General features: G+C 45.1%; 1 protein-coding gene and 1 long non-coding RNA gene across 4 annotated transcripts in view; one reads left to right on the top strand and one right to left on the bottom strand.

Annotated features, from left to right (window-relative positions):
• The window catches only part of LOC306932850, a 520,149-nt gene that overhangs the window by 327,201 nt on the left and 166,681 nt on the right, over positions 1-26,267 (top strand). The gene's annotated exons all lie outside the window — the stretch shown is intronic.
• The window catches only part of rap1gap2a (RAP1 GTPase activating protein 2a), a 186,425-nt gene that overhangs the window by 30,511 nt on the left and 129,647 nt on the right, over positions 1-26,267 (bottom strand). For all 3 annotated transcript variants that reach the window (XM_079514779.1, XM_079514780.1, XM_079514778.1), the window contains 10 exons: positions 15,898-15,933; positions 9,730-9,762; positions 9,327-9,623; positions 8,865-8,968; positions 8,018-8,096; positions 6,008-6,061; positions 5,559-5,642; positions 4,626-4,726; positions 3,452-3,581; positions 2,067-2,222 (listed from right to left, as the gene is read on the bottom strand). In XM_079514779.1, the coding sequence (XP_079370905.1) occupies positions 2,067-2,222; positions 3,452-3,581; positions 4,626-4,726; positions 5,559-5,642; positions 6,008-6,061; positions 8,018-8,096; positions 8,865-8,968; positions 9,327-9,623; positions 9,730-9,762; positions 15,898-15,933 (1,074 nt within the window). The remainder of the gene's footprint in view (positions 1-2,066; positions 2,223-3,451; positions 3,582-4,625; positions 4,727-5,558; positions 5,643-6,007; positions 6,062-8,017; positions 8,097-8,864; positions 8,969-9,326; positions 9,624-9,729; positions 9,763-15,897; positions 15,934-26,267) is intronic.

Here is a 26,267-nt window from a genome sequence, read left to right as displayed (position 1 = left end):
ATTGTTTAGATGGAACATTAAAGGACCACTTCACTACTTTTCAACCTGTCTTCATATAATAGGTCCTCACTAATAATGATGATAAAATGGCACCATTTCTTTTTCAACTCAGTCTGTGTCTCATAGGAGGGCTGTGGGCAGTTCAGAAACCCGTCCACCAGTGACATCATCGATGGGGAATCCAAGCTAATAGAAACTGCAGGCTTTCTAGTCCTGAAAAGTTGCAATGCGAAAATGGAAGCCATCGCTCTCACGATAACGATCTAAACATTTTTGTAAAAAAAATAAAAATCTGCCTAACGATGATGTCACTGGTGGATGGGTTTCTGAACTGCCCACAGCCCTCCTATGAGACACAGACTGAGTAGAAAAAAATGGTGCCATTTTATCATGATTATTAGTGAGGAGCTATAAGCTATTATAATTGAAAAGTGGTGAAGTGGTCCTTTAACATGAAGATATATACAGTAAGTCTTGGCAGGATATTCATCTTGATAGTTTCGATTCTTGAACTCGGGGTTAAAGGGAGCACAATTAGCCCAGCGGTGTAAGGTCAAGTTATTGTTATAATTTATCAAATTCCTTTGTTATCCAAACCCCTAGATATTTTATGGCTTTTAAATTCCAGTTAAAGGGGACATTTTGTACTATATTAGCTCTTGGAGCAAAATTGTAGGCTAAAACCTCCCAGTATACAAGCTATGTTAGGCGATAAACAACTAACCAAAGCCAATTTGGATAAACTAGATCCAATCACATCTTTCACATTACAGACTTGGCACACTGTAGTCAAACAACTAAAAATAGAAAAGCAATCAAAAATGCTGAGATGGGTTGCCTTTGATACGGCATTTAAGCCATTTTGGGCGGGAACCCCTTTTGGTGTTAGCATTATGTTATGCTTTAGCTATTGAAAAATAGCAGATCTACAAGTTCATAGCGTGCCACCGAGTGGCGCGTTACGAGCTTGTACGTAGGTCTGCTATTTTTGAAAAATCGAAGAACGACTGACATAGAAACATAGCTTTTTCAGAAAACTGTCAGGATGTAGAAGACATTTTTAGAATCTGAGGTGAAAATGGGTTAAGCCAGGGAAACTGGATCAGAGGTTCAAGTCTTGCTTCTCCAATCATGGGATCACATCCTACTATAAGATTATGGAAGAAAAACCGGTTACAGAGCTTTCAGAACCTAAGAGATACATATTTTCTAGAAAAGGAGGATTTCTTTAGATATCTCCAGTTACGTCATTATTTTTAATCAAGGATAAAAGTGAGCAGTTTGTGCTAGAAAAGGTCTGGACAGTGCTAAAGTATAGTTCTAGTGCCCGGCCGGTCGACAGGACAACTCCATCAATCCATTTGGATCTTCATTCATCACTTGTCCATAATATTGGCAGCTCTGGGCACAAATCACATTAAAAAGAAAAACAAAAGAAAAAAAAACATTTTATGATGCCAACCTTCCAAATACCCCCATAAAGTATAAACGAAAAAGTAAAGTATTTAAAAAGTTTTGACCACTTCATACTTTTACTTGACACTAAATCAATTGTCCCGATTGATTAGATCTCAGCCGTTCGATACTTCAAGAAGAATTAGAGATTAAAGTACAAATCATAAAAAAAAGAAGAATTAGAGATCATCTCAATAAATGTCTACCCCAAATTTACGGCTCTGGTTCTGACCACATTTAATTAAGGGGTCCATTTTGGGTCTGGTCCTGTTTTTCTTTTTACCTACAAGGTAGTGTTGATTTTGTCGACTAAATATAATAAATACACTAGTATTAATCAACACCACCTTTAATGTAGGTGGTGTTTATGTGGGGTGTGTCTTCTTTTTAAAATATCGCTTCAAGGTAAATATTAACGGGACCATACCCAGCATCATATTTGATGCTGTATTGTACCTTATAGGTGGTGTATATTGTACCTTGTAGGTGCATGGTGTTGTGGGTGTATATTGTACCTTGTAGGTGGTGTTGTGGGTGTATATTGTACCTTGTAGGTGGTGTTGTGGGTGTATATTGTACCTTGTAGGTGGTGTTGTGGGTGTATATTGTACCTTGTAGGTGGTGTTCTCGCTGCACGGCTGCTCCACCTGCACCAGGACGTAGGCATGCAGGAAGTTGGAGGCGATCATGTCGGGCACGAAGGGCGTGGCCTCTTCCTGGAAGACCGCCGCCACGATGTCATTTCCTATGTGTCTCTTCCTCTGCAGCTGGACGAGAGACATAGAGAGAGAGAGAGAGAGAGATATGGTTAATCTAAGCGGTCAGTAGAGCGTTAATTCGGATATAAATAGCTCTATATTGTGACAGTAATCATTGCTATAGAGTGTGTGTTCAGTAACAGTGTTAAATAGCTCTATATTGTGACAGTAATCATTGCTATAGAGTGTGTTCAGTAACAGTGTTAAATAGCTCTATATTGTAACAGTAATCATTGCTATGTGTGTGTTCAGTAACAGTGTTAAATAGCTCTATATTGTGACAGTAATCATTGCTATAGTGTGTTCAGTAACAGTGTTAAATAGCTCTATATTGTAACAGTAATCATTGCTATGTGTGTGTTCAGTAACAGTGTTAAATAGCTCTATATTGTGACAGTAATCATTGCTATAGTGTGTGTTCAGTAACAGTGTTAAATAGCTCTATATTGTGACAGTAATCATTGCTATAGAGTGTGTGTTCAGTAACAGTGTTAAATAGCTCTATATTCTCTGAGAGCTGACTTTGTGTGATCTCACTGGTCCTAATAGCCTGCTTTATGATCTTTGTAGAAAATGTTTAAGACATCCTTCCTCTTCTCATGGTCGAAATCCAAAGCGGTTTTGTTTTTGTCCCCCTCAGCAATGTTGTAAATACTTTCGTTTCTTGGTTGTTGTTTTTTTTGTCTGTCTTTTTTTTTGTCTGCCCACTCTTTCTTCTTTTTCTCCTTCTGAAATGTACACTCTGAAGCGATATTGCCCTTTGCCCCTGTTAAGTGTTGACCTGATGCCATATGTAGTCCTGAAGAAAGCAAGGATGTTACAGAGACACTGGAGATGGAGTCACTTGGAGGGGGGAGGGAGGGAAGAGGGGTGAAAAAAAAAATCCTGGGAACTGCACTTGTGTCCTATGTATACATAGAAATGCTGTTATTCTACTGCTTTTTCCAAATCAAATAAATATTATAAAAAAAATAAAAAAATAAAAAATAGCTCTATATTGTGACAGTAATCATTGCTATAGTGTGTGTTCAGTAACAGTGTTAAATAGCTCTATATTGTGACAGTAGTCATTGCTATAGAGTGTGTGTTCAGTAACAGTGTTAAATAGCTCTATATTGTGACAGTAGTCATTGCTATAGAGTGTGTTCAGTAACAGTGTTAAATAGCTCTACATTGTGAAAGTAATCCTTGCTATAGAGTGTTTGTTCAGTTTTAGTTAACCCCGTCCTATCTCCTACCTGTTGGACGTCTCCCTCGGTGAAGGGAAGCTTGGTGGACACGTGTAACATGATCTCTCTCTGTCTGAAGACGGTGTAGACCGACTCTGAACCCGTCTGACCGTGAGAGACGTCCAGACCTCCCCGAAACCTATAGAACACACACCACACCACATGAACATTAGTAAGATGGTCACACAAGGAAGTGATGGAAATAAGCGAATAGAGGGTATGCGCATGCATAAAGTGAATGGCAAATCGAGTGGCAAAGTGACAGGAAAAATGAGTTTAACATTGTTTAATGACGTTTAATGCAATTAGATATGACTTTTCTGTTTGGATGTATGGGCTGTCAAGGCCAGAAAGTAGTTTTTAGCCACTCAGTAGGCATTCCTGCATAACTTCCTGGTTTGATGATGATGTCACGCGCATACCCTCTATTAGCACAACACCCCAATACCCCATTCAATTCAATTCAATTCATTGAGGGCTTATGGTAGGGGAAATAGCCAATAATGCGCTTTTGCACCAAATAACACCTGGACCTCTTTGATGGGGACGTAACAACTATACAAATAAAGGTAAGAAAGCCTTCTAGCATGTTATTCTCCTTTAAGAGTGTCTGATTAATGACTACATTGTAAATTGTAATGTAGCTGTAGCTGTAAATACAAATCTGAGATCCTTAGATTAGCCAAAATGGCAGGGAAGATCATGGGTATGTCTACACCTCCGATCACCCCCCAGGTCATCTTTGAGCAGGCCACCATTGGACAGGTTAAAAAAATTGTGTCTGACCCCTCCCATGTACTATACCCTGAATATCGGCTAATGCCATCAGGTAGGAGGTACGAGGTCCATGCGTGCAAATATACTAGGTACAAGCATTCCTTTGTCCCTCTGTCAATCACACTCCTTAACAGAGTCCTTGCAGAGGGCAGACAGGGTATAGGGGTCGAAGGTTATGAGGTGATGTTCTTCCTCTTTTGCACTAGGTATGTTGGTGTGTGGTTTTTTTAATGTTGTACGGGTCACTGTGTGCCTTTGTTGTCTTGTATTGTGTATTGTTTTGTATTGTACTGTATTGTATTGTATCTGTATGCTGCAGGGCGCGTCCTTGGGGTCCAAGTCAAATTTCTCCCTTGAGAGACAAATAAAGAAACCTTGAACCTTGAGCTGGACGGTGTATACTGACCCTTTGAAGTCCTGCAGCTGGACGGTGTCCCCCAGCACAGCGAGGAACTCCCTGAAGGCCGGCGTCTCCTCGTTGTTCCCAAACAACTCCTCCTCAGACGTCTGGAAACAGGTGTAACACATTATTCTGATTAACCCTAGAACACTAAACACGGGTGATTTTCACCCGGACATGAATATTATTTGTAATTTTCATAATGTTGCTGATGTCTGTGACATCATGATCATAGATTAGAAGGTAGGTTTTCCCTGCCCACATCCCTGTTGGTGCAAACCACTCCAACAACCAGCTTTGTCTGTATCTATGTTTGTGTACCCGTGTACGTGTCCGTGCACAGGTGAGCATGGTTACCATGGTCACTGACATTACATCTGACCACAGCTGATCAGGCTATATAAGACCTTGCACCACTCAGTTCACACAGGTGTGATTTTTTCTTCTAAAGGCAGGTTTAGTGATAGAGAAAAATCCCATACACCCACAATGGGATTCTTTGATGTCCCAGTAATGTGTAACCTGACTCCACCAGATGGGGCAGCAGAGTGTACACTGGGTTCCCCCCTCCTGCTCCCATCTGGGAACTCTCAGGCAGACTTGATGCCCGGCCACAAAACGGCCTGGCCAATCAGCAGCAGCTATCCAGCCTCTAGCTGCTGCTGATTGGCGTCAGTCAGGTTAAGTAATGTGTGGACCAAAGGGGAAGTTCCAAAATCCATTAATTCTTTTTTTAGGAATATTTTTCTTCTTTTTTTAATGTTGAAATATTAAGAGTGTACCTCAAGTTGCCATGTATTGCTGTACTTCAATATATTTTGATGAGAAATGTTCTTTATGGAATATTTTACATTGGGTAAAATGACAACCCCAAACAAACATTAAAGTCCATTGACTTGTAGATGTCATCATGATGTCATTATGACATCATTCCCTCACCTGTCCAAATCTCTGGTAGACGACTCCAAACTTGAAGGTGTTGGTGATCTCGTGTTCGTCATAAGCTACCATCAACTGGGAACCCTGTGCACGCACGCACGCATGTACGCACACACACACACACACATACACATACACACACAAGCACACGCACGATTCAATACCGACTATTTGCACTGCAAAACGATACGATACAAAGTCAAGCGATACAATATGTTGCTCTTTACAACAATTTGTACACTCTCAGAGTTACAGACCCATAAGAGTCTATTAGGTTCCATTTGTACACTCTTAGAGTTACAGACCCATAATGGTCCATTTGGTTCCTAACTATATCTATCATTTAGCTGGGGACCCCTTGGACCTCCCTCAAGTACCGGACCCCACTTTGAGAACCAATGTGTTAAATGCCTAAATTGTAAAAACAAAAATAATACAAATGTACTCACCCTGGGGTACAGGACGGGGTTAAACTTTAGACCTGTAGCATCTTCATACAGCAGCTGGAAGACAGGCAGACAGACAGACAGGCAGACAGGCAGGCAGGCAGGCAGACAGACAGACAGACAGACAGACAGGCAGACAGGCAGACAGGCAGGCAGACAGACAGACAGACAGACAGACAGACAGACAGACAGACAGACAGACAGACAGACAGACAGACAGACAGACAGACAGACAGGAGGTGTGTATTGAACTGGAATGAACCTGAATCAATTCATCAACATTGTCATGGTGTTACTATTCCTGGCGTCTCCATTAGCATTGGGATCATGTACGAGCCGCTACGCTAACGTGGTCCGAATGCTAATGAGCTGACCAGAACGGCGCGGGTCGACTGTTCCAACAGTCTCACGGGAAAGAAAAGGGGGGGAAATAAATCGATCTTGCAGAAAAGGAGCACGTTCAAGAATTCAAATCCCCGTGCGTTGAATAAATAAACATTGGTCCGAACACTGTTGTTACGAAAAGTAAGAGTTGAGCCAGAAAGGCAAAGCTCTCTGTCTACCGAGCAATCTTCGTTCCTACCTACTTTATTTTAAAAACTCAACTAATAACACTTGTGTGTGTTAATTTGATGTTAGTAGATTATGTTTGCTGTTCTTGACCATGCGTCTGTGGCAGTGGCAGGTTTTAATTAAGCAATATTAAACGAGAGGGGGTGGTTTAACGTCATTAATGCACGCCTGCGATGCTGCAGGAACGAGCCCGCAGGGAGAGTTCCAAAAGCAACGCAGAAGTGCATTAAAACCCATTTTGACCTGAGATCAGATTCTAAAAATGTCTTCTACATCCTGACAGTTTTCTGAAAAAGCTATGTTTCTATGTCAGTCGATGTTTGTCGATTTTTCAAAAATAGCAGACCTACAAGCTCATAGCGCGCCACTCGGTGGCACGCTACGAGCTTGTTGATCTGCTGTTTTTCAATAGCTAAAGCATAACATAATGCTAACACCAAAAGGGGTTCCCGCCCAAAATGGGTTAATGACGTTAAACCACCCCTTCGAGTGTAATATTGCAATTATACAACAGTTACCCTTAAAACTAAGAAAATCGCTGAAAAAACATTTTTTTAATGACAGATGTAGTCACTACACGACCACAAATGTCGCAAGAAAATAGCTATAGCCTAGCCACCGAGTTTGCTGCGCTCTGGGAAAACAGAGCAGCTGAATTCTTTGTTTTGATTAGGTGATCAGATTGCTTCCTCAAAACAACCTGTTGTATAATAGCCTATAGGATTTTGAATGACAGCTGCCGTCCCCTTTTCTTAAACTGCCCTATATATTTTTTTAGGAGTCTTACCCCATGTGCCTAAAGTTATAAGAATGTAGAAGTTTGGGGATAAGGTTAAGGTAGGCTACTGACAAAAACATTGTAAATAAATAGGGATGTCCCAATACACTTTTTTTTCGCTTCCGATCCGATCCCGATACCTCAATTTCTGTGTTAGCCGATACCGATACCAGTGTCGTGATCTCATGTTGTGTTTATAGCTATCTAGCTCTATATCTTGTGTTGTGTTTATAGCAGACTCCTCACTCAAATGTGCACTCCACATGTCCCAACATTTTATTTACCTGCCATAGTGTCAACCCCTTACCCCTGTGTCAGATCGGTGGTTAGTCTGGCATATTCACCGATACCGATATGACCCGATATGACAAATAAGGGCCGATCCGATTATTTTCCCGATACAGATACAGTATCGGGACATCTCCAGGGCCGGTTCTAGGGGGGGGGGGCGTCCTGGGTGCGTTTGACACCCCACCCGCGCCGGCGGAGTCGCCCCCCTTACAATTCTGTCTGCCCACCTGAGTGGGGCTGGCTAAATCCGGCCCTGGACATCTCTATTAAAATAAAGTACTGTGGCTATCTGAGGTACACTGGGCAGTAATGTAGCAGTGCAGTGTATATAGTATAGATACTATAACAGTATAATAGTATACATAAAGTACCTTGGCAATCTGTGGTACACTGGGCAGCTGGCAGAGACCTGCTAGAGAGATTCTGTCGTGAAGTGTCTTCGCTCTCGACCTGGATAGGAAAAACAAAAACACAAGCTTGTAGATCTGTGATGTTCGCTATATGGCAATTTAGAACATGCCCAACAAGACGAAAGAGACGCCAGCTATTGGTAGAAAGTGGTTAGGTGTGTCCGTGTGACTCGTCTTATTGGTAGAAAGTGGTTAGGTGTGTCCGTGTGACTCGTCTTATTGGTAGAAAGTGGTTAGGTGTGTCCGTGTGACTCGTCTTATTGGTAGAAAGTGGTTAGGTGTGTCCAATGGCTGTTTACCTTTGAACAGCACTCAATAAATCTAATCAGACCTAATCAATCTGCAATTGCAATGTTGATTCTGGGGATTTCCCCCCTGGACCCCGCTGGGGCTTAACAGGTTAACCCATTTTGACCTGAGATCAGATTCTAAACATGTCTTCTACATCCTGACAGTTTTCTGAAAAAGCTATGTTTCTATGTCAGTCATTCTTCGATTTTTCAAAAATAGCAGACCTACAAGCTCATAGCGCGCCACTCGGTGGCGCGCTATGAGCTTGTAGATCTGCTATTTTTCAATAGCTAAAGCATAACATAATGCTAACACCAAAAGGGGTTCCCGCCCAAAACAGGTTAATCACAGTGAATTATCTCCCAACAATGACCACCTAGCCAGACATTATCCCTTACATATATAAACATATATAGAACATAATATTAGTTTTACCTGAGCATCATGCGTAGATATTCCTGTATCATTAGCATAATAAACATATATACAGTAATGTACAGTCGTATATTAGTTTTACCTGAGCATAATGCGTAGGTATTCCTGAGCTTCAGCCTCTTCATGTTTCAGAGACATGACCAGGTGTCCAACACTGCTGTTGGTACAGTAGTAATTCATATGCTCCTGGAATGGATATACATGAAATATTACATTACAGTTCATATGTTCATGGAATGAATATAAATATTATACATGAAATATTACATTACAGTAGTAATTCATAATGCTCCTGGAATGAATATAAATATTACATTACATATTACATTACAGTAATTCATATGTTCCTGGAATGGATACATTCATAAATATTATACATTAAATATTACATTACAGTAGTAATGAATATGTTCCTGGAATGAATACATTCATAAATATGACATTCAATATTGCATTACTACCGACTGTGCCACCGGGCCCCCTATCAATTTGGGGATTGATCGCATGATGAGAACAATAAACACGCACGCACGCACGCACTCACCCTGCCCAAGAAGTGCTTGCGGTAGGCGCGCGCCGTGCTGTTGCACTCTAGGCGGAAGGTCCCCGGACACCCGCTGCCCCCCCCACCGGGGCTCAGGCCATCCCCTCCGCCCCCCTCCCCCTCCTCCTCCTCACAGAAGCTGGACTCCGAGGAGGTGGGGGTCCCGAGAGCCTGGGGGGTCTCGGAGGAGGGGGTGGGGGTCCCTGTCTCATGGGGGGCCTCGGAGGAGTCCTCGATCCAGTAGCCCCCAAACTGAGGCAGGATGACCTGGGGGAACGGACCGCCCTTCACTAGGACCTGTGTGGGGGAGAGAGAGAGAGAAGAGATGTGACATGCGTGCGTGTGCATGCATTCGTGCGTGTGTGTGTGTGCGTATAGATTACATGAGCAGGAATTAACTCACGTCTTCTATTCGAGGGTAGGGGATGTAGTCGTCCTGTAACACACACACACACACACACACACACACACACACACACACACACACACACACACACACACACACACACACACACACACACACACACACACACACACACACACACACACACACACACACACACACACACACACACACACACACACACACACACACACACACACACACACACACACACACACACACACACACACACACACACACACACACACACGCGGTTAGAACGACCTGCTATAACCTATTCAAGTACACTGCAGTTCTAGTGGGAGAACACAGCTGAGGACGTGCGCGCACACACACATGCACACACACAAACCCACACACACGCACCAAGGACATCGAACAAAATCACACAGTCATGGACGAGGGTGTGTCAGGCTCTGATGATGTCATCACAGACTGTTTTGGTTCTGCGAGGAGGAGGGGGGGCAGAATGACCTCTAAAAATGCTGAGGCGTGCGTGCATGCGTGCGTGCGACGCCCTGCTACTACTGTTTTGATCACGACGGAGACGTGGCTTTCACCCCCATTATCTCAGTCGCGCTCCTAAAAACATTATCTACTGTTCCGGTTGCAACTCTCGGACAGGTTGCAACTCTCGGACAGGTTGCACCTCAGACAGGTTGCACCTCAGACAGGTTGCAACTCTCGGACAGGTTGCAACTCTCGGACAGGTTGCACCTCAGACAGGTTGCAACTCTCGGACAGGTTGCACCTCAGACAGGTTGCAACTGGGACAGGACAGGTTGCAACTCGGACAGGTTGCAACTGGGACAGGTTGCAACTCGGACAGGACAGGTTGCAACTCGGACAGGTTGCACCTCGGACAGGTTGCACCTCGGACAGGTTGCACCTCGGACAGGTTGCACCTCGGACAGGTTGCACCTCGGACAGGTTGCACCTCGGACAGGTTGCAACTCTGACAGGTTGCAACTCGGACAGGTTGCAACTCGGACAGGTTGCAACTCGGACAGGTTGCACCTCGGACAGGTTGCACCTCGGACAGGTTGCCACTCGGACAGGTTGCAACTGGGACAGGTTGCAACTGGGACAGGTTGCAACTCGGACAGGTTGCAACTCGGACAGGTTGCAACTGGGACAGGTTGCAACTGGGACAGGTTGCAACTGGGACAGGTTGCAACTGGGACAGGTTGCAACTCGGACAGGTTGCAACTCGGACAGGTTGCACCTGGGACAGGTTGCACCTGGGACAGGTTGCACCTGGGACAGGTTGCACCTGGGACAGGTTGCAACTGGGACAGGTTGCAACTGGGACAGGTTGCAACTCGGACAGGTTGCAACTCGGACAGGTTGCAACTCGGACAGGACAGGTTGCAACTCGGACAGGTTGCAACTCGGACAGGTTGCAACTCGGACAGGTTGCACCTCGGACAGGTTGCACCTCGGACAGGTTGCACCTCGGACAGGTTGCACCTCGGACAGGTTGCACCTCGGACAGGTTGCACCTCGGACAGGTTGCAACTCGGACAGGTTGCAACTCGGACAGGTTGCAACTCGGACAGGTTGCAACTCGGACAGGTTGCACCTCGGACAGGTTGCACCTCGGACAGGTTGCCACTCGGACAGGTTGCAACTGGGACAGGTTGCAACTGGGACAGGTTGCAACTCGGACAGGTTGCAACTCGGACAGGTTGCAACTGGGACAGGTTGCAACTGGGACAGGTTGCAACTGGGACAGGTTGCAACTCGGACAGGTTGCAACTCGGACAGGTTGCAACTGGGACAGGTTGCAACTGGGACAGGTTGCAACTCGGACAGGTTGCAACTCGGACAGGTTGCACCTCGGACAGGTTGCACCTGGGACAGGTTGCACCTGGGACAGGTTGCAACTGGGACAGGTTGCACCTGGGACAGGTTGCAACTGGGACAGGTTGCAACTCGGACAGGTTGCAACTCGGGCAGGTTGCACCTCGGACAGGTTGCAACTCGGACAGGTTGCAACTCGGACAGGTTGCACCTCGGACAGGTTGCACCTCGGACAGGTTGCACCTCGGACAGGTTGCACCTCGGACAGGTTGCACCTCGGACAGGTTGCACCTCGGACAGGTTGCACCTCAGACAGGTTGCACCTCGGACAGGTTGCAACTCGGACAGGTTGCACCTCGGACAGGTTGCACCTCGGACAGGTTGCACCTCGGACAGGTTGCAACTCGGACAGGTTGCACCTCAGACAGGTTGCACCTCGGACAGGTTGCAACTGGGACAGGTTGCAACTGGGACAGGTTGCACCTCAGACAGGTTGCAACTGGGACAGGTTGCACCTCAGACAGGTTGCAACTGGGACAGGTTGCAACTCGGACAGGTTGCAACTAGGGTTGGGATTCGTTAGGATTTTAACGGATCCGGATCCTTCCCGGATCCCTCTTAACGGTTCCGGTTCCTAACGGTTCCCTTAACGGATCCTAATATTATTTTTTACCCCTTTTTTTCTGACATAGATTATGCTTATATTATAACTAACCTAACCAAGTACATAATTAACACAAATTCATTAATTCAATTATTGAAAATGCACTTTACAATTATGAGGTGGCACTATTATTTAAACTTCACCACCACCAGCAGCTAGCCACCACAACAATATCATTGTTGCAATTTGTACTGTATATTGCAATTTGTACTGTATATTAAATATACAGTACACATTGCAATAATGATATTGTTGTGGTGACAAATGTTGTCTTTAATGTTCAGATTAATTTAATATGAAGGACCCCTTACCCTAATGGAAACAAGCCATAGTGCTTTCTTGGATTATAAAATCCTCTTAGCAGACCTTGTATTGAACTGTACTGTCCTGTGCTTTTTTCTGCAAACTGTTTATAAAGTAATCAATCTATATGCACCTAAACGCTGGGCTCTCAACAGTCACGCGATTAATTTAGAGCCAAATCAAAAGCAGTTGAGTTGCTTATAAGTTGTACAAAATTAGTGCAGACAAATTGATTTGGCTCTATAGTTAACGTGATTCATAAAATATCAGACAGAAAGACGTTGAGTCATTGGCGTTCACCATTAACAACAGTTGTACAATACGCCGCGGCCTAATGAAAAGCTGTGTAGACGTTAGTAGTTTTTATTTTCTATTACGTTACTAGCCTGGGGAAAGTGAACCAGCCTTGCATCAGATCGTCCCCCGCCGGCTGTGGTGGAGCTGCGGGGAGAGCGGGCACGGCTTTCCGCATGGCTCACAAACGCGATGTGCCTAGATTATTCTCGTTAGTTGTGGACTCGTGTAGGCATATTGATTTTGAGATGTTTCCTCAATGTGGACGTGGTACAAGTTGCAACAACCTTTGCAGAGGGAACTATAGCATCGCATTTATTGCACTTTGCGTGCTCACTGCTCAGCCTCAGTCATTTCCCTCTCTGTTAACCACACTTTGGAGATCTGTGCGACATACTGTCCCAGTGTCCCACTCGCTCCGCGGCGGTCGCTGAATGCACAGAACAGTGGCCGTATCCTCCCCGACCCCACTCACTCTGTAGAACCGGCTCCGGATCCGCAATGTCGGAACCGGGTCTGAAATGGACCCGGTTCCGAATCCCAACCCTAGTTGCAACTCGTTGCAACTGGGACAGGTTGCAACTGGGACAGGTTGCAACTGGGACAGGTTGCAACTCGGACAGGTTGCAACTGGGACAGGTTGCAACTGGGACAGGTTGCACCTCAGACAGGTTGCAACTCGGACAGGTTGCAACTGGGACAGGTTGCAACTCGGACAGGTTGCAACTGGGACAGGTTGCACCTCAGACAGGTTGCAACTGGGACAGGTTGCAACTCTCGGACAGGTTGCAACTGGGACAGGTTGCACCTCAGACAGGTTGCAACTGGGACAGGTTGCAACTCTCGGACAGGTTGCAACTGGGACAGGTTGCACCTCAGACAGGTTGCAACTGGGACAGGTTGCACCTCAGACAGGTTGCAACTGGGACAGGTTGCACCTCTCGGACAGGTTGCAACTGGGACAGGTTGCACCTCTCGGACAGGTTGCAACTGGGACAGGTTGCACCTCAGACAGGTTGCAACTGGGACAGGTTGCACCTCAGACAGGTTGCAACTGGGACAGGTTGCAACTCTCGGACAGGTTGCAACTGGGACAGGTTGCAACTCTCGGACAGGTTGCAACTGGGACAGGTTGCAACTCTCGGACAGGTTGCAACTGGGACAGGTTGCAACTGGGACAGGTTGCAACTCTCAACTGCTAGAGCCGTACACATCTTCTCTTATGGGGGTCCCTGGCATATCTCTTCAAATGTAATATAATTAGTGTCAATTTGGGGGTCCTTGACATGACACACTGTGGGAACCACTGCGGTAGACGGCTCCCCTCCGTCACGGTCTCTGGGGAGGATTTCAGTGTAATGTGGAACAGATTTGGGGGTTTGCTAGTATTTTATGTACGGAATTGCCAATCTGTGTTATTTGGGTATGGGTGTACGTCTCCTGGGTGAGATCAGGTTGCTGGGCCATTTGGTCAGAACTCGTCAAACTACTTTGAATCCTGAAAAGTAACGATTTTGGATCAGGCTCTGGATCACGTTACACTGACCACGACACGTATAGCTGATGACCACACACACACACACACACACACACACACGCACGCGCACACACACACACACAAGCGACAAAAAGCATCACTGCTGGACCCAGCGTGTACTGTGCGTGCACGTGCACACGTGCGTGCGTGTCCCTGTTTACCACACCTTGCACCTGCGGGTGTGGGTGTCGTCGGCCTTGGGGAGCTGTCCGTACGCAGCATGACGGAGAGACAGGAGGGTCAAAAAGCATTGTTACATCTGTTACCCCCACCCACCTCTCTGTCTGTCTGTCTGTATGTAGCTTGACAATTGGACTACATGAATATGCTCTTGTTCAGAGTTACGTATACATTGTGTGATATTTATTTATTTTGTCAGTGTGTGTTGGCACAGGAAATACAATGAATTGCAAATCGTGTCTGAATAATTCCATATATTCCATTCATCAGACAGACAGACAGACAGACAGACAGACAGACAGACAGACAGACAGACAGACAGTATAATACCGTTGTGCCACAGACAGGTCTCTATATATGCACACTGCAGCGTCACAATCTGCCAGACTCTTCCCCGTTCAGCCAGACAATAGCAGTCATCATAATCGAGACAATTCTGTTGTTATCGAAGTCTGAGCCATCCGTCTAGGCGGGCGACAAACGGCCCGTCTGAGTGGCTCAGAGATGATCACCGTTTCCACATAATAGTTCCAAAGTGGACCAGAATGTGGGAGAACACAAAGTTCTTTATGCATTTGCATTTATTTATTCATTTCTTTGACGATTGTGTGAAAGCTTCCTCGTCTAACCGAGGCTGTTTGAGTCTCAGCCAATCACACTATCAGGCTATGGGATGCTTTGTTTAAAATGGCACTAGGTGTCACATGGACGGACGGACCACATCAGAACTGTGGTCAAACCAGTGGTTCCCAAACTGTGGTGCGTGCATCCCTTGTGGTGCACGAGCGCCTTCTAGGTGGTGCGCGACATGAAAAGGCTAATGGGTCTGTCTGTAAATGGTAAATGGTGCATTTATATAGCGTCTTTATCCAAGGCGCTTTACATAGATTGTGCATTACATTCACCCATTCACACACACATTCATACACCGATTGCGGCGGAAGCCATGCAAGGTACCAGCCAGCACATCGGGAGAAATTTGGGGTTCAGTGTCTTGCCCAAGGACACTTCGACATGTAGACAGGAGGAGCCGGGATTCGAACCGCCGACCCATGGATCATTGGACGACCTGCTCTACCTCCTGAGCCACAGCCGTCTGTCTGTCTGTCTGCCTCTTTCTGTCTGCAATCTCCTGCAGCAACGAACTATGCCTAAACCAAACGTAAACCCTAATCCTAACGCCCCAAACCTATAACCATGAATGTGAACGTTGAAATGGACAAAAATGCAGTGACAACGTTTCCTCCGGCGACTGGGTTGGTGTGCGTGCGTGCGTGCGTGCGTGCGTGCGAGCAGACAAAGACAGACAGAACACGGTAGAGGTATAATTAGGTCCATAGTGTGGTTGGTCTATAGTGTGGTTGGTCTATAATGTGGTTGGTCTTACCGGCATCTTCTCCAGCATGTCGAAGAACTCTGCAGACTGAAACACAGAGAGAGAAACACACTTTAGACTCACTAAATCCTGATTCACACACGTTAGTTAGATTAGTTTAGGTTAGTTATCTTGCTTAGTTTAGCTTAGTTTAGCTTAGTTTTGGGATGCAAGGGTATGCATGTGACATCATCATACCCAGAATATTATGCAGGAACGCCTACTGAGGGGCAAAAACCCCCCCTACTTTCTGGCCTTGACAATGACAGCCCATACATCCAGACAGAAAAGTGCTATCTGATTGACAATGACAGCCCATACATCCAGACAGAAAAGTGCTATCTGATTGACAATGACAGCCCATACATCCAGACAGAAAAGTGCTATCTGATTGACAATGACAGCCCATACATCCAAACAGAAAAGTGCTATCTGATTGACAATGACAGCCCATACATCAAAATAGAAAAGTGCTATCTGATTGACAATGACAACCCATACATCCAAACAGAAAAGTGCTATCTGATTGACAATGACAGCCCATACATCCAAACAGAAAAGTCCTATCTGATTGACAGCCCATACATCCAAACATAAAAGTCCTATCTGATTGACTAGTCAGGGACCAGAGTTGGTCGGCAATGAGAGACACCAGGATTATTGTATGGTTTTCTTAAAAATGTATTTTTTGTCTTTTATTTTCTCATGAAAACATGAGATGAAAATAATAAATATCTAGGCCTAAAAACAATGAGGACAAACTGAACTTACATGAAGACTGAACTAACCAAAATGAGACATGAGGGGAACATATATAGTGGGTGATCAAACCACTATTGAAACACAGGGGAAGACAAATCATAACATTTAAACATACCGGTACTACAAATCACTACAACATAATCCACTACAACACGTCACTAAATCACAAACAAAAGAAACATAATTAAACTGAAATATCAAAATGCATTTCTTCAAAATCATTATAAATTCAAACCTAAATCCCTGCCCAAGCCCAATGCAAAGGGGACAACATGGTGCAGTCCAATTACCCAGCTCCTAAGCCAATCTGAAGCAGCTGGCCACTTCTTTCTATGACCAGCCATTTAAACTCACAGTACTCGCAACAAAAACATTAAATAACTCCTGATAAAACAACTTGGCATTTGACAAAAATATGACATATGGATGTGCACTCCAGTCTGTAACTTTATCACCACAATTGTAATAAACAGTGTGTCATTCAACCGGTTGTGTTGTGTGTAGACCTTTATGCATGTAGATGTAGTAGTGCTGAAAACTAAAATAAACCCTTTTTCCCCCCCCAGGGAAGTAGCTGAGCACAGGTGCTCATTTTCAGCAACGCCCTGCACATAGAAACACACACACGCACACACACACACATTAAAACCTGGGAGCTGACCAGTACAACCACAGTCTTATACTGTTGGCCACTAAGCAGCTCCAGGGGGAGCAGTTGGGGGTTCAGTGCCTTGCTCAAGGGCACTTCAGCGGTGTTGGGTGAGTGATGACAATCACTTCCACCCAGATTTTTCCTCCCCGTCCGGGGAATCGAACCGGCATCCTTTCGGCAACAAGGGCACTCCTCTAACCCTTAGGGCCGGCCACCGCTGCCCCACAATTCCATGCTTTACCAACTTTGTGTGGCCATCATATGTGGCCCTCACACAGCCCCATACATCCAAACAGAAAAGTCCTATCTGATTGACAGTCCATACATCCAAACAGAAAAGTCCTATCTGATTGACAGCCCCATACATCCAAACAGAAAAGTCCTATCTGATTGACAGCCCATATACATCCAAACAGAAAAGTCCTATCTGATTGACAGCCCATATACATCCAAACAGAAAAGTCCTATCTGATTGACACTTCATAGAGACACACGGGGACTACAAATTTCACGCCCCCCAAATGAGAAAGCGGCCCCACTTCTGGTCCGTTAGAACGGTGTAGTACTGCATGCCAGCCCATAGAAGTCCATTGAAATTCAACTGTAGTTAGCCTACGAAATTAATTGAAGACTATATTGATTTTCAATAAAAATATGTTTCTTAATCACCTAATGCGGGGGTTCTCAACGTTTTTGGCCGGGGACCCCCGGAAATGCTTTGGCAATGTCTCGGGACCCCCGCACCGCCCCCTCCCGACCCGAATATAAATTGACTGCTACAATAACCTTAAACCATTTTGGGCGGGAACCCCTTTTGGTGTTTTAAGCATTGTTATAATTTAGCTATTGAAAAATAGCAGATCTACAAGCTCATAGCGCGCCACCGAGTGGCGCGCTACGAGCTTGTAGGTCTGCTATTTTAGAAAAATCGTGAAAATAAAATTAAAAAAAAAATCTCTTTTTTTTTCTTTTTTTTTTTAATAATTTGGGGACCCCCTAAAATAATTTGGCGACCCCCCAAGGGGTCGCGACCCACGGGTTGAGAACCCCTGACCTAATGTATATGGAGTGTCTTTGTCAACATTATCTTCTTGTTTTCTCAATAGAGGACGTGTTTCACATTTAATTTACCACATGAACGGGTTATGCCCATAATGTTAACCCATTTTGGGCGGGAACCCCTTTTGGTGTTAGCATTATGTTATGCTTTAGCTATTGAAAAATAGCAGATCTACAAGCTCATAGCGTGCCACCGAGTGGCGCGCTATGAACTTGTAGTGTCAGGATCTGCCTTCCATGTGTTGTGTTTGGTGTTCCTGAATCTTATTTTGAAGTGATGCTTTTGTGTTTCCTGTCCTCCTTTGTAGTAGTTTCCTGCCTTATCTTATCTCACCTTCCCTGATTTTTGGTTCTTTGTTTCACCTGTGTCTTGTTTTCCCCAGCCAATCCTTGTGTTGATTTGATTTGAGTTCACCTGTGTCCTGTTAATCTTGTGCCTATTTAAAGGTGAAATGAAAAATACGTTTTTCACACTTTTAGACCATCTCCGTGGTCATCATATGAGCATACCTAACAATGGATGCCAAAAAAATGGGAAAATTCTCATTTTTGTGTGTTTTTATATCAAAAGTCCATAAAAATATATTTTTTATTACTTCCTGAAAACGAAAACGTGCTGCGTGATGACGTGTCGAGGCCAACATCGATAAAAGCCAATAAAAATGAAGCTCACCCGTATCCTCTCCATATGTGCGCATCCATGCAGCACAGCTGCTATTGATTACAGAAATCCTCCGTTTTTATTCCCATTCCAGATAACATCCAGACAGTGTATTACTCGGTTTCAACTTAATCATCACGCTAAAATATGTATCTGAAAACATTATAGGGTAGAAATAAGCCACATAACAGTAAACGGGTACAGTTGTCCGTCTATTTCATTTGTAAACAAACACACACCACGCTGCTGCGTATAGCATAGCAACACTCCCTAGCTACCGTCCCATCGCCTGAAGGGATGCGACGCTCTGATTGGTTCAGAAACTTCAGACCGGTGTTTCAACTTGAAACCGTTTGAAACTTCATAATAAAATGTCCACCATTTCCGTTTCATTACACCTTTAAACCCTGTGTTTGGTTGTGTTCTCTGTTGGATTATTGTCTGTTTATTAAGTCTGTTTTATGTTTGCTAGTGTTGCGCTACTGGAGGTCTTTGTTTGAATAAAGACTTCTAAGATCCCGACTTCCTTGCATTTTTGGGTCCTGCTTGAAAACCACCCCTGACATGTAGGTCTGCTATTTTTGAAGAATCGAAGAACGACTGACATAGAAACATAGCTTTTTTCAGAAAACTGTCAGGATGTAGAAGACATTTTTAGAATCTGATCTCAGGTCAAAATGGGTTGAGCAGAGGGGAGACGTCAGACAGACAAGTAGTGGCATTTCAGTGAAGTCGCTGTCTTTACGAGGCCACGAGCGCCGACTTTGAAAAAAACGTATTGCTTGTTGTTAACTGAAGTGTCAGTGGCAGAGGGTGAACTGCCACACTGTTACAAGAAAAAAAAAGTCCAGCATTCAAAAGACTTTGACAATTGATTTGCATAAAATAAAATAAAATACAGGATTGGCATCAAACGTAACCCATTCTGGGCGGGAACCCCTTTTGGTGCTTTAACTAAGCATTATGTCATACTTTAGCTATTGAAAAATAGCAGATCTACAAGCTCATAGCGTGCCACCGAGTGGCACGCTACGAGCTTGTAGGTCTGCTTTTTTTGAAAAATCGTGAAAATGCGGCACAAATCTTTGAATATATATTCTTTCAGAAGACTTTTTTTTTATTTCGACGTCGGGTCTTAAAGTAGAAAGCACACTCTGCTGGAAATAGCCGATCTACAAGCTGGAAGCTTGTAGATCCCATAGTATAATAATGCTCCAAATACTGGACCTAAAGGACAACTTTTTTCCCCCAACCAAGGTTCATGTTTTAGGTTATTAGAGAACGTAAAATATTTTTGCTATTTTTGTGGCTAAATATGCCTTTTGTTTTTTTCCAAACTTTGTGGCAAAAATTGTTGCCTCTTAAATATTGTGATTGTAGGTCGCCACCGTTGCCCAGGTGGAGCCTGCAGAACCCATTGTGGCTTGCAGGAATCCACCACTCCTGAATGAAGTGCTGGGAATCTGGTGCAACGCACAGGTCCCGGACCTGGTGAGAGCAGGAGTGGACCTGGTGAGACGTAGGAGGAAGCGTACCTCCCAGCCCTGGCAGAGTAGTTCACAATCCAACGGAATTTGTGGTCTTTCCCTAATGGGACTGATCGAGGGTAGCTACTGGGACGTAAGTCGGGACTTGATCACCCCGGCTGGGTCACCTGAGTGAGGGGTATGATGTTGGGAGACCCAAAACCCCGATGACCTTGGGATACATCACTGAGGATACGTCCCAGCCAGGTGCATCATGCAATGCCTTCTACGGTGTGATCACATAATAGAGTACAAAAATAGAAAACCACCTCAGGTGGTACCAATTAATGAAAATATCAGTGTTAACCCCCTGCATACACAAGTGGTCTAGTAGGACTATAGTAAATAATAATAAAGAAATCGCTGTAAATTCTTTGTACAAAAAAGAGACATATTTAACCACTGGTTGGAATGCCCCGCTCCCACACTCATCTTTTAACTTCTCTAATAACAACCTTAACCCATTTAGAACTGACGGCGATTCTACAAAATGTCTTCTTTAAATCACAGTTTTCTGAAAAACCCTATGTTTCTATGTCAGTGGTTCTCAAACTATTTCATTTCAAGGACCCCCAGAAATATATGTAATTGGCCACCGACCCCCATCTGAAAATATGTTGTTCCAGGGACCCCTCAGAAGCAAAGATTTGAGTTAAAAACGTTCACTGTTAAAGAATATATTCAAAGATTTGCGTCACATTTTCACGATTTAAAAAAAATAGCAGACCTACAAGCTCGTAGCGCGGCACTCGGTGCCAGGAACCCCAAAAGGGGTTCCTGCCCAGAATGTTAATAACAACCTTAAACATGAACCTTGGTTGAAAAAAACAACACAGTTTTAAGTATAAGTACTTGAGTATGGCCTGAATGTAGTGAGTTACTCACCGCTAGTGTAAAGGGGCTCGTCGTTACAACATGACACTTCTTATTTACAACCTCACAGTCAGACGTCACATAGACACACATGCAACATAATCACCCATAAAGATATATATGGCTGTTGGACTGCTCTCTCTCTGTGTGTGTGTGTGTGTGTGTGTGTGTGTGTGTGTGTGTGTGTGTGTGTGTGTGTGTGTGTGGTGTGTGTGTGTGTGTGTGTGTGAGAGAGAGAGAGAGAGAGAGAGTGAGAGGGGAGGGGTTCAAGGCGGTAAAGATAGCCCTTTCACACACCCACACTGCACTGTATGCACACACTGATAACACACACACACACGCGTGCGCACGTGCACACACACACACACACACACACACACACACATACACACCGATAACAAACCACTTCCTCAGTCAGGGAGTCGCACAGCCACTAAATGCTCGCGTGCACACACACACACACACTACACACGTCACACACACACACTACACACGTCACACACACACACACACACACACACACACACACACAGCAGCAACAGCAGAAAGCACTTAATGCACGTTCCTTTTGGACACCTTAAGTGCTACAACGAGGGAGAGAGAGTGAGAGAGAGAACCTGTTGTGTATTATATGTTGCCATAGCCACTAACTGCCGTCACTGTTGCTGTGCGTGCGTGCGTGCGTGCGTGCGTGCGTGCGTGCGTGCGTGTTATTAACCGTTAGCCTCCTGGCTAAAGGGTGGGACACACTGACACACATGAGGAAATGTCATTTTGTTGTTTGGTTTAATTGTTCTACGAACACGTCCAAACAAACACCTCTGACTGATCCCTGCAAGAGGTGTGTGTGTGTGTGTGTGTGTGTGTGTGTGTGTGTGTGTGTGTGTGTGTGTGTGTGTGCATGTGACTCATGCAGTGTCAAGTGGAAATGAGACCGGCTGCAAATTATAGCTTTCATATGTAGCCATATCAATGATACATAGGCCACTGAGGGCTGCCAACATTGGAGTGTCAGCATTCAGGAGAGGGGGGGGGGGGGGGGGGGGGGGGGGGCTTCTATGACACACCCCCTTCAAGCCACACCCCCAGCACCCTCACACAACATATAAAAATCAGACCAGTCTGAAGCGAGTGGTGCAACAGCACCCCCTATTGGTACTCTGGACACAGGGACACAGGGACATAGTCACAGGAAGGGGGCGGGCCTTAAAGCGTCCGGAACGCGGGACAAACTGTGAGACATGGAGTCAGACCATGAGAAACACGGAGGATTCAGAGATTGCGTTTCATCATCATATTGAGCCCAGGTGTGGTTTTCATTTAGTCTGTAATTTATGAATTCAAACACAGTAAAAGTCTTTGTGTTCATTTAATTCAGACGAGTACCAATTTAACCATTTGATACAAATGGAACCAACTGGACCCATCATGATGTGGAATACCAAACGACTCGCCCCTTTACCAACTCGCCCCCGCGAAAAATGTTAATGTAGTTAACAGTTAATTTAGTATTTCCCTCCCTCCCTGAAATCTGAAATGATCTTGTATACAGATTTATTTGATTGTATAGTAGTGGATCTCTATACTCTGTAAAATCAATAAAGAATAACATGAGACAGAGACGGTGACTGCTTAATTAAGTTAATTTAGGACCTTCTAGCAGTTAATCTTGTTTTATTAAACCTGAGGACAAAGACATTTCAAAGGCCAATCGAAAGCTACATGCAAATCTCGGAACTGCTCTTCTCCGCCCCCAAAACAGAGGTAAAGTACTTTGGACTTATAAATGTATACATTTAATTTACCCAAATCAATAATCTGTTGGAATGAAAACCTTCTTCAACATTCAAACTGTGTTAATATGAAAAAAACGAAAATCGCCTTTTCATTATTGGCGAGATGAGGACCATTTGGCCAGGCTCGGTCACATTTCTCCTGATGTAGCCCATGTTTTGTAATGGCATCATCATGCTATTATGCATGTGGATATACAGAGTGAACTTAACCTTTAAAAATGTATATAATACCTTTTATATAACCACCAAAATGAATTATTGTTATTTACAGCTAGGTAGAGTATAGTGGGGTGAGATGGAAAAGGGGCGACCGCACCTGTTACCACGATGTGTACACTATATACAGTCCATTTGTCAGAGTTAAAAGGACATGAGCCGAGAGAAGAACACAGCTATAGTAACAAACCAAGTCCACGTAATGAATATTAACACAGACGTACAATTAACCTCCTGGTTTAATATTTAACATTTGAAACGTCTGAGAGTTGACACAGTAGCTGTAGTGTCAACAGGCACTGCACACGCACGCACGCACGCACGCACGCACACACGCAGGCAGGCAGACAGGCAGGCAGGCAGGCAGTTTTGGCAGGCTTCGTACACACATAAAGTGCTCTGCCTGTGTTTCATGGCCGCCCCAACTGCTTTTCCAATGGAAGTCACGTGGTTTGACCAAACACCACTTATGTTTGATTGGAACCACACATTCATTAATATAGCATAAATAACTGTGTTAAACTAAAGTGTAAACGTGGATCTTTGTCTCCCCTGGGTGAGAGACATGTTCGGACAGACCCACAGCTGCAGGGGTCCCTCTATGCTAAATAGATCTGGCCTGCTGATAGTGAGAAAATAGCCAGGTCTCCTCTGTGCTTCCTGGTGACCAATGCCTTATATGGACAGTATACATATGTTGACCACTTTAGACTTCAGGGGGGGATGGGAAACCTGAGAGAGACCACCTTTTCCTTTGATGTCTTTGTCTTGAATTGTATAAAGCCTACTGAAAATGTCTGAGGTAAGGCCTATTCATAGTCTGGATTTTCGGTGGTGAGGTGACCACCGGAGCTGAAATAACGTTGAGCGGTGGTGAGTAAAAACAGAGAGAAGGGCTGGAGCGGTGGCGGTGGTTTGCTCTTCACCGCGGCTTGTGGCGTCATGTTGTAGTTCGGTGGTCACCTAACCACCGCAAATCCAGACTATGTATGAACCTTTAGTCTCCGGACGCCGTGAGGCTGAAGGACGGCTGGTCCATGGTGTCGATATGCTGTTTTGTACTCTCTGCAAATAAACGGAACTCCGGAAACAACCTTCGTTCATCTGCCTGTGTCTCTTCATCCATCTGTCTGCACAACTCCTCCGTATTTTTGCCTGAGTGTTTTAGTCTAAGTCAAGTCTTTGTGTCTGTATAGAGGAGAGAAAGCACAGTCTCCTCTCTGATGGTTCATGTACTTGTAGCCGCAAAGAACAACTTTTGTTCGTCAGCTATGTCTTTTGTGTGTGTGTGTGTGTGTGAGTGTGTGTGTGTGTGTGTGTGTGTGTGTGTGTGTGTGTGTGTGTGTGTGTGTGTGTGTGTGTGTGTGTGTGTGTGTGTCCGTCAGTGGCGTGCACAGACATTTAGAGGGGCAGGTGCTCAAGTGAAAAAAATGGGCACCTTGTGCAGCGCGTGGATCCGGACGGTTGCCTTAATAGTGTGAGATTTATAGATTTTGGGGCCTAAATAATATATTAGAAGCTTTTTATCAAGAATTGATCAATGTCACCATGGTCCACATACTGTACAGTGTACACTGTACAAAAATAAATTTGTTTTTTTTGTTTTGTTTTTTCAAAAGGGCACATTGCCAAAAGGGCAGGGGGTGCTCTAGCACCCCCTAGTGTCTATCTGTGCACGCCACTGGTGTCCGTGCATGTTTGTGCATGTGTCTATGCCAGCCTGTGATCTTTATTCATCTAAGACCTTGGCAATCCCACACACAACTGTTTGGTGAAACCATGTGACTTCCATTGGAAAAGCATTATTGAGGTGGCCATGAAACACGGACAGCACAGAGCATGTTCGTCTGATGTGTGTGTACGAAGCCGCAAAGAACACCTTTTGTTTGTCAGCTATGTCTTTTGTGTGTGTGTGTGTGTGTGTGTGTGTGTGTGTGTGTGTGTGTGTGTGTGTGTGTGTGTGTGTGTGTGTGTGTGTGTGTGTGTGTGTGTGTGCGTGCGTGCGTGTTTGTGTCCGTGCATGTTTGTGCATGTGTCTATGCCAGCCTGTGATCTTTATTCATCTAAGACCTTGGCAAACTGCAAACCTTTCCACAGAACTCTCTCTCTCTCTCTCTCTCTCGTCCCCACAGTGCACGTGTGATGTGCTCGTCAGTCTCACCTTCGTTTTCTCCTGCAGACTGCTGTGATGTCTGTCTGTCTGTCTGTCTGTCTGTCTGTCTGTCTGTCTGTCTGTCTGTCTGTCTGTCTGTCTGTCTGTCTGCCTGCCTGCCTGCCTGCCTGCCTGCCTGCCTGCCTGCCTGCCTGCCTGCCTCTCTCTCTCTCTCTCTCTCTCTCGGTCTCTCTCTCTCTCTCTCTCTCTCTCTCTCTCTCTCTCTCTCTCTCTCTCTCTCTCTCAGTCTCTCTCTCTCGGTCTCTCTCTCTCTCTCTCTCTCTCTCTCTCTCTCTCTCTCTCTCTCTCTCTCTCTCTCTCTCGGTCTCTCTCTCTCTCTCTCTCTCTCTCTCTCTCTCTCTCTCTCTCTCAGATCTCATGTAAAGCTTAAACAGGACGGTCGAGTCCGGCTGAAAACGGAATACAGCTTTGAGTAGAACCGGTTGTTCCTGTCCGTTCTCCACAGCACGCACGCACGCACGGACGCACGCACGCACGCACGCACGCACGCACGCACGCACGCACGCACGCACGCACGCACGCACGCACGCACGCACGCACGCACGCACGCACGCACGCACCACGCACGCACGCACGCACGCACGCACGCACGCACGCGTATAAACAAAGGCATCCTCTAATGCTTCCTGTTCCTATTTGGCATTTAGAATGTAGAGACCCAGAG

Source organism: Electrona antarctica, assembly GCF_951216825.1.
Source record: "Electrona antarctica genome assembly, chromosome: 11".
NCBI classification, from domain to species: domain Eukaryota; kingdom Metazoa; phylum Chordata; class Actinopteri; order Myctophiformes; family Myctophidae; genus Electrona; species Electrona antarctica.
This window is presented reverse-complemented; position numbering and strand designations above follow the sequence as displayed.